General features: G+C 45.9%; 1 protein-coding gene across 1 annotated transcript in view; it reads right to left on the bottom strand.

The window, feature by feature from the left end:
* Positions 1-2,524: 2,524 nt before the first annotated feature.
* The window catches only part of LOC111875378 (epidermal growth factor receptor-like), a gene marked incomplete at its 3' end in the record, with an annotated part of 53,566 nt that continues 47,578 nt past the window's right edge, over positions 2,525-8,512 (bottom strand). The window contains exon 2 of the mRNA XM_023871594.2: positions 2,525-2,860. Within this exon, the coding sequence (XP_023727362.1) occupies positions 2,525-2,860 (336 nt within the window). The remainder of the gene's footprint in view (positions 2,861-8,512) is intronic.

Below are 8,512 nucleotides of genomic sequence, written 5' to 3'. Positions count from 1 at the left end.
TATATCGTGAACATGAATCTGGTATTTTGGAGCTCGTATTTAAGAATACGACATTCTGCCGTATGATTGGTCGCCAATACTCGTATTTGTATGAAAATTTGCTATTGGCTGACTAATTAACACTAATGGGTCTCAAGACTACAGGACAAGGAAGTTTCAGCACCAGATTTGAGATCATGGACCACCGATCACACTAAACCGTTAGAGTGAGATGCTAGATGGATTAATTTCTGCCTTTTGTCAGGCGGAGCAGCTTGATGTATTTTTCTCACTTTACGAGCCCACTGCACAACTAAGTGCAGCAGCGGATACCTCTTCTCTCAGGGATGAGAAGGAACTTTGGGTGCAACTAATCAAAACTTCTGAAATTTTGCAAGAAACGATTACGAACGTTCATTCTATGGGTACCGCACTGGCCTCTTGTTTCCGCAGTTTCGAATCCCTCTAGCAGCATGGGTATTTCTCGTGCAATGGCAGGTGTCTCGCGATATGCCTGTCGTCCGGTCAAGGATTCCTACAGCTTGCCAGACACAGGAAATACAAAACCGGATGGGAATGCTGTTCCCAAAGATTACATACATAAGAAGAGAAATGTAGAGGTCCTAGTTAGTTGGTAATGACAAAATACCGAGAGCAACATGAAATCTCATTCAAAATCTTATCAAATTGTCAAAATTTGAAAGACGGAAGTATGGACAGCCAGAATTCAGTTTTGCTTCGACTACCTCCAAATAAAAACCTAAATAAACCTACTTGTGGTATCATATCAATTATGTAGTCTGGCCACGTACTTCACCCACATTACAACATCTAGAATAAGGGAAGTCAGCCCCAAAACTCTTCCCCCAAAAGTAACAGACCGCCTCTGTAGGCCTAATAGGTACAAACACGCGAAAACATGCTTATGAGTCATCACAGAAAGGTGCCAAAGCAAAACTGTTGTTAAATAATTCGTCTTATAATTATGGAACTGAGCCAAACATTATCAGAGTGGTACATAAGTACAGTTCTATCTGGACAAGACCCAAGTATCTCCATCGAGAAGGGAACACACACTCACACTTCTGGGCCGACTTCGCTATAAAGTTTAGAAACAAGTTTCATATTCATATAGCATAACAGGATGCCAATTTTACAGTCACGGACAAGCAAACAGGCACAGGAGCCAGTGTCATAACAATTTGTTGTCCGAGTGGCTGAATTACCGAAAGGCATGAAACGTCTAACGACTGTGACCACCAAAAGCAACAGTTCCTTCACTTCAGCTCTGAGAGACACGATTGCATGAGAAGCGATCACATCTAACCAAACGTTGTCTCTTTACTCTTGCCCCTACGACTCTACCAGAACTAAAAACAGATGGGAGACACTGCGATGAAATATAGGCGTATAAAGAGTCAAAAGAAACATCGAAAGGCCAGGAAATCTGACATAATTTTCCAGTACGATCATTACTTTATGGTGGCCTCTGGCCTGCGCAAGAAGGGAGACAGAGATAAGGGATGATGGGGAAACGCAAATCAGCCAACTCGATATCGTTAGCGAAAGGGGGGTACCAACGGGGCTACAGATTCACTGAGAGACTTCTTGACGTACCGTAATATCTGGGGTACGCGACAGTGTAATATGCTACAAGCCGGAAGGTCGCGGGTTCCATTCCTGATGACGCGATTGTTTTTCAGTTGACCCTTCCAGCCGCACTAGGCCCTGGGGTCGACTCAGCCTCTAACAGAAATGAATACCAGGAATATTCCTGGGGGTAAAGGGGGGCCGGCGCGTAAGGCTGCTGACAACCTTATCGCCATCTGTGAGCCGGTTGTCTAAATGTGGAAGCCTCGACGCTCACAACACTATGGGCCTCCACGGTCTGTTACAGGGATACCTTTACTTTTACTGTAATATATAGCAGCTGGGCTTCTGACTAGCCATTACGCCTCTTGCCTGACTGTGCAAAATGTTGTCCTGCAGTTTAATTAGATTGGGCTGTCGGTCTAGACACTGTAGCCACTGTGCTGCCTAAGCTATTCCGGTTCGCTATCGGCTTTACTTACTTGCACCCTGGCGTGGCGCTTGGACACTGGGACACCTTTATTTCAACGATGCAAACCAATGGAACAAAATCGGCCAGGAATTCCTTAGACACCCCCCCCCTCAAATCACCGCTCACTCCTTACAAAGTGAAATAAAAACAACGGACTATTAACACCTCTTACAAGATAGCGCAGTCACCATAGCGACTGGCTACGGGCTCAACGAACAAGGGGTCGGGGTCGGAGTTCCGGTAGGGTCAAGAATTTTCTCCTCTCCACACGTCGTCCTGACCGGCTCTGGGGGCCCACCCAGCTTCCTATCGAATGGGTACCGGGGGTAAGGCGGCCGGGGCGTGGAGTTGGGCACTCACCTCCAAATAGTGCCGAGATCAAGAAAACGTGGATCTATACACCGACTCCTACATACGCCTTCATGACGTAGTGCTTCAGTTTGCACGTAACTAAGTAGAGCGTGTACGGCTGCCTAAGCTCACCTCTTAGCGCTGGCATCTCGAGGTTGTTCATCTTAGAGAGTGTCACGAGAAGGGCGAAGTCCTTATCATAGATGTTCAGTTTGAAGAGGGTCCGGCCCCTGATGATCTGCAGGCGGGGCAGCACGATTCGGGGCACGTCCACGTGCGAGATGAGCACGTAGCCTGTGACCTCGCGGATGTACTGCAGGAAGCTCAGGTCCTGGTTCTCGTCTTTAAGCCACGTGAGTTCCAGGTTGCCGTCCACATATGTGCAGTTGGTGTACCGGTCCCTGAGATTCCTGTAGTGGTGCTCCCGGTTCGATGGAACTGACATCCGCCCGTTTGTCCCGATGCAGACTGCAACAGACAAAACAACGGCCATCAGCATGCGCATTATGATTCAGGCTAGCTCAACAGTGAGAACGTAAGATACGGGGCAACGCCTGGTTAGCCTGTTTAGGGCTGTATATTCCACACCTGAGCATGCTCACTAGCCCGGATTCTGTAATACAGGTAGATGTGTCTAAGTGCGAACCATACATCACTGTTGTGTCCTTCCGACAATATATTTATGTTACTAAGAAACTGAAATTGGCCACGCGGTAGCGTAGTTGCTTGAGTAATTATGCTATAAGCTGTAAGGTCGCGGGTTCGCTTCCCGATGAGGTCATTGGATTTTTCAATTGACTTAATCATTCTGGCCGCACTATGACCCCGGGGTCGACACAGCCTCTAACAGAAATCAGTACCAGGAATCTCACTGGAGGGTTAAGGGCGGCCGGCGCGTAAGGCTGACCTCATTGCCAACTGTGAGTCCACTGTCCAGGAAATGTGGGAGCCTCGACGTCTCACAACCCTAAGGGCCTACACGGCCTGTTACAGGGATAGCTTTCTTTACGTTTTTAAGAGTCTTAAATTACTTAACCCTTCACAGCACGACTTGCTGTAACATTACAATATTCAGCATATTGCACACAGAGTGGACTTTTGAATTTCATACGCTTCTTAGAATAAACAGTAATTGTTTCCTTAAACTTCAATAACCGGTTGGTCTTTGTAATTTAGGGGCAAAGTGTTTCCTTTGAGGCTCCAACTGAATTTTAAAGTACTATTTAGAAGAAATTCGTGTTTCGAAAAGTTAAATAAATATAGCCTCATTAGCACATTTGCTTTCTGCACCTTACACATAGTAATAAATAATTCGTTAACACATATAAACCGACGCTAAAAACGTCATCGCCACTGGTGAGGGAACCAGTTTCTCTTAACAGGCCCAACATTTCTGGTGAGCCGGTTACTACATCCATCAGTTCAGCAAGGCAAATGCCACTTTCATGACTTATCAGGAAACTGCAAACCGCAGTTCGTGATACGAGATTTCTTACTAGCACGAACGACTCCGTGAGTGTTTTGTGAGAGATAACAAACAAATGAACAGATGTACATTTCTCCTGTCGTTATACGAGAGCGTACGCTGAACAAGAACAGCCACAAGTCACTAGTGTCTTTGGTTTACAGTGTTACAGAAGGAAATAAAAAGTTTCAATCTTTTTTGCTATTTACACATTCTTTGGGACGGTGTTTTCTCATACATTCACGTCACAGACAAATTAGTTTTGTTGCTTGTGGTGATAATTGTGAAGCTCTTTCCATGTAGCAGCGTGACCACTCGTCACGACTCGGTCCGCCATGATGCAAACGTGCGGTCTAGGATGCAGTGGATAGTTTTGGATCAGGCTTTTATTTTAATCATATATATTACCTGCAGCTTGGTACGTAACAGGCCGAGAATGTTGATGTAATGGTAACGCTACACATATTCTTGGGGTACAGGGTTCGAATCTGCCGAAGATTTTAGTGAGCATTTGAAAGTCATCCTCGGTCTTTGCAGGTGAGTGTCTGTATACCACTTCCAAATAGGTCACGGCCATCTCATGAGAAACAAGTATCTACTAATCAGTCATGAAGAAATCATCCCCCTACGCCATTCCACGATACAGAGGCTATCTCTGCAAGAAGCCTTGGAGACCCATAGGGTTGTGAGACGTCGAGGCTCCCAGTCTCAACACAATCGGTTCACAGATGGCAGTGAGTTTGTCAACATTACGCGCTGGCCGACATTTATCCCCAGGAAGATTCCTGGTACTCGTTCTTGTTAGAGGCTAAGACGACCCCAAGGCCACAGTGCGGATGGAAGGATTAGGTCAACTGAAAAATCCAATGACCTCGTCGGGAATTGAACCCGAGACTTTCCGGTTTGTAGTATACCTAGGATCATACTACAATGAATGCGCACCTCTACAAGGGGGAACTGGCATGAAAACTTCAATTTTCTTAGTTACAGGATAATCCGTACTGCGGAGGGGTGAGATTATACTCAACGTGGATGAATAAACCTCGGAATGACAGCTACACGTATTAAAAACAAGTTAGGAAATGTACACAGAGTAAAAATTCTGGCGCCCTTTTCCAGTTTAATTAACTATATTAAAACCGCAATACTTGCGAAAAATTTGTATTGAGCATAAAACTATATTTTATATTTTACTGCAAAATTTTTCGCTGGAGAGAGTATTCAGAAATTGTGGCACGAAGTTTCGCTTGAGATGCGAGCAGAAACGCACGCATGCAGGTCTTCATGTAAAATTTCCGTAATTTATGTCCCGCTTTAATCAAACCTGAATGTGTCGACAAATTTTGATAAAACTCCAAATATCAATTTTAATGGAAAAAAAAAACATTCGGTGAGCAGCTCCTGAGTGCTTACAGATCGAAAGAAAGACAATGAGAAATGAACAGGGCCGCTTCTGCAGCATCTCAACACGGAAGCGCCGAAAGAACACTGTTGCACAGAAGAATTCAGAAAGCATTAACTGAGTACATCGCTCACCACATCTGAAAGAAGACAATTGCCTGGAATCTGATCTGTTACTGTGCTGAGAGGCCTAGACGAGACACGTGCCTCGTTTCACACCTGCTAACCGCGTCCGGGTCATTTACTTCGATCTCTCAAGCGAGTTACATGTTCGAAGGGATGTCACGGGACTACACTGGGCGACTATGAAAGCTTGAATCGATGGCAAAAGACGAGTGCCCTGAACGTGTGATCGCTTTGAATTCCTCGGTTGAATGGTCGCTCAAGTTGGTACATCGCAAACGGCAACACGAAAACTCCTTTGCGAGACGGCTTGAGTAATGTGACTAACGCAAGCCAATCTCATTTTGGGCGCTAAAGAAACTTGGGACTTCTTACGTCGCTGTCGTTGGCAGCTTCTGCAAATTTTTCACGCCGAAGGGCCTTCATCGGCTGCGCAATGACTAAAATGTAATGAAAAATAACCCGACTGTTTTCGTTCTAATTAGACATGGGAGCAGAGGAGGGTGCACACAGGAGCACACCTACACAAATTTCTCAAATGCGTTTCCAAATATCTCAATGAACCGGATATACATCACACATAAAAACGTCATGCTTACATTTAGGTAAAGGTAAAGTTGTACCTGGCCGGTCACGGTAGCCGAGCGGTCTAAGGCATACAATGTCTTCGATCGCTCAGAAGCCGGGATCATGGGTTCGACTCCCACTCAGGGCATGGATGTTTAGTGTTTGTGTGTGTTTTCTGTGTTTGTGTACAGGTAGAGGCCTTGCCACGAGCTGATAAACCGCCCAAGGAGTCATACCGAATGTCTAAGATCTAATAAACCGAAGTGAAACGGAGCTTCATGAAGATACGCCAAGGTCCAAATTGGGGCTGTAGCGCCAAAGGAAAAAAATGTCCCTGTTCTTAACTAACTAACGCCATGAAGGCGTATCGGGGAGTAGAGACCCAGGTTTTCTTGCCCTCGGCACTAATTGGAGGTGAGTGGTCAGCTTCACGCTCCGGTCGCTTTACCCCCGTTACCTATTGGACAGGAGGCTAGGTGGGCCCCAGAACCGGTCTGGACGACGTCGAGAAGAAATAATTCTTGACCCCACTAGGACTCGAACTCAGACTCCTCGGTCCGCCCGGCTCTCCACGCTCATGTTACGTTGTACAATGACGCACAAGAGCAACAATATTTATGTGTAAGTAATGAGATGGGGCAACATCTACACCTCGACTGTTTCGGGACCTGAATTTGAGTAGTGGTGTTAACAGACCAGTTATCACCCTGAATATAATAGCTGTGAGATACATTTCTGAACGGTAAGATTTTCTTGTTGAAAGATAAAAGACTAAATAAATCCAGAATATACTGTTCGACTATTAATTTGTTACAATCATATAGACTTACATTCCAAATCTCTCAAATTACAGGAATTCACGTACAACTTGTACGTCAAGAACAAAGAGCAATTTGACTGCCGCAGTAATATTTCGCGAATGAGAAACTAGACTGCGGTTGTCTCTTCCAGTTGCAGAGATCTGCCCTCCTTTCTGGAGAAACAATTTTTCAAGATGAGCCCATACAGAGGCGGCTAGCGGTATTCCAGTTATGATGCCCGGTACCAATGTGTTATGGTCATCATTACCATGATTAACACGCTCTTGTAACGCATAGGTCTATCTGAGCTGAAGATGATACAGGATGTTACCTGTTCGTTGCCATTAAAATAACATCTAGTCGGGGCCGAGATCAAGACCCCCTCAATATATTTGCGTATTTAATTTCACTCACAAAAGCCAAATCCCCCGGATCGATCTATTCAGACACAATTTGCTTCGCACAGACCTTGCTTTGACACTGTGACCATCTAGTTGATGAACCATGCTGCAATATGTATGGCTGAATTAACGAGAATTGTATAGGAAGCGTGCTTGAACGTACTTACAGAGTCTCAAGAGACAAGAAAACAAGTACATACCCTGTTCAAAGGATACGCTCTGGGATAATTTTCTGTGGACTGTTCCGAATGCAGGGGGCACGTGGTAGCGTAGTTGGTTGAGGCACTATGCCAAAAGCCGGAAGGTCGCCGGTTCAAGTCCCGATGAGGTCATTTGATTTCTTTCAATTGACACAATCCTCCAGCCGCACTGTGGCCCTGGGGATCGACTCAGCCTCTAACAGAAATGAGTACCAGGTATATTCTTGGGGGTGAAGAGCGGCCGGCGCGTAAGCCTGACAACCTCACCGCCATTTGTGAGCCGACCGTCTAGATAATGTAGGAACCTCAACGCCTCACAACCCTATGGGCCTCCACGGCCTGTTACAGGGATACCTTTACTTTACTGTTCCGAATGCAAATGAGATCCCGCTGGTCCATTCACTTAAACCGAATCTAGACGCTGGGATTTCGCCTACAGAATCAGTTCACAGTTAAGAGACACAGTTACTGTACGACTGGCGGTTTACTACAAATCAGTTCGTCTTCGCGACAAGCCTACTGAGATTCACGACCAGTAATTTTACTTTCCAACTGAACACTTGCGGTTATAGTCCTCATGTGACACCCTCTCTGGAGAGATGGGTCTGTCGTTTACAATTGCTGCTGGCCTCGCTAGCTCAGTCATTCTCAGGTCCGAGTCCCGTGGACTTATGACCACATTTTGCTGCCTCGGATTCCAGACCCCCCCCGCCTGGAGGGCCAGGTCACCGTATTTATACAACCCCCCCCTGGAACAGGATGGCCCGGTTATACGCCCAGGCGCTGGGTTTCCTTTTCGTCGCCTCCTACAGCTCGCACAGCTCAGAATCAGCTCACTAAGACATGAAATTCTCAGCATCTCAGTAACAAAAATGTATGAGAAAAACGTCTAACTGTAATAGGCTTAAATGACCGTCATTAATACTGGTTCGAAAAACACAACAACTTTCTGGTGATTACTATCTAGTCAAGAACGCCCGGGACAGGGGAACGTTGTAGAATTGCTGGAAGACTTCTACTTCCAAATTCTCACAGAGGGGGGTGGAGTCCAACTGGGTCCACTCAGCACGGCGGCCACTGATTGGCCTATTGTAGCTTGCCCTTAATGATGGAGAATTTGGTGGAATGAAGATTGGCGGGGGAAACCGAAGTACTCGGAGAAA

This window comes from Cryptotermes secundus, unplaced genomic scaffold, assembly GCF_002891405.2.
Source record: "Cryptotermes secundus unplaced genomic scaffold, Csec_1.0 scaffold3142, whole genome shotgun sequence".
Classification (NCBI taxonomy): Eukaryota; Metazoa; Arthropoda; class Insecta; order Blattodea; family Kalotermitidae; genus Cryptotermes; species Cryptotermes secundus.
The sequence above is the reverse complement of the archived record's forward strand: the minus strand, read 5'-3'. Positions and strand labels throughout refer to the sequence as shown.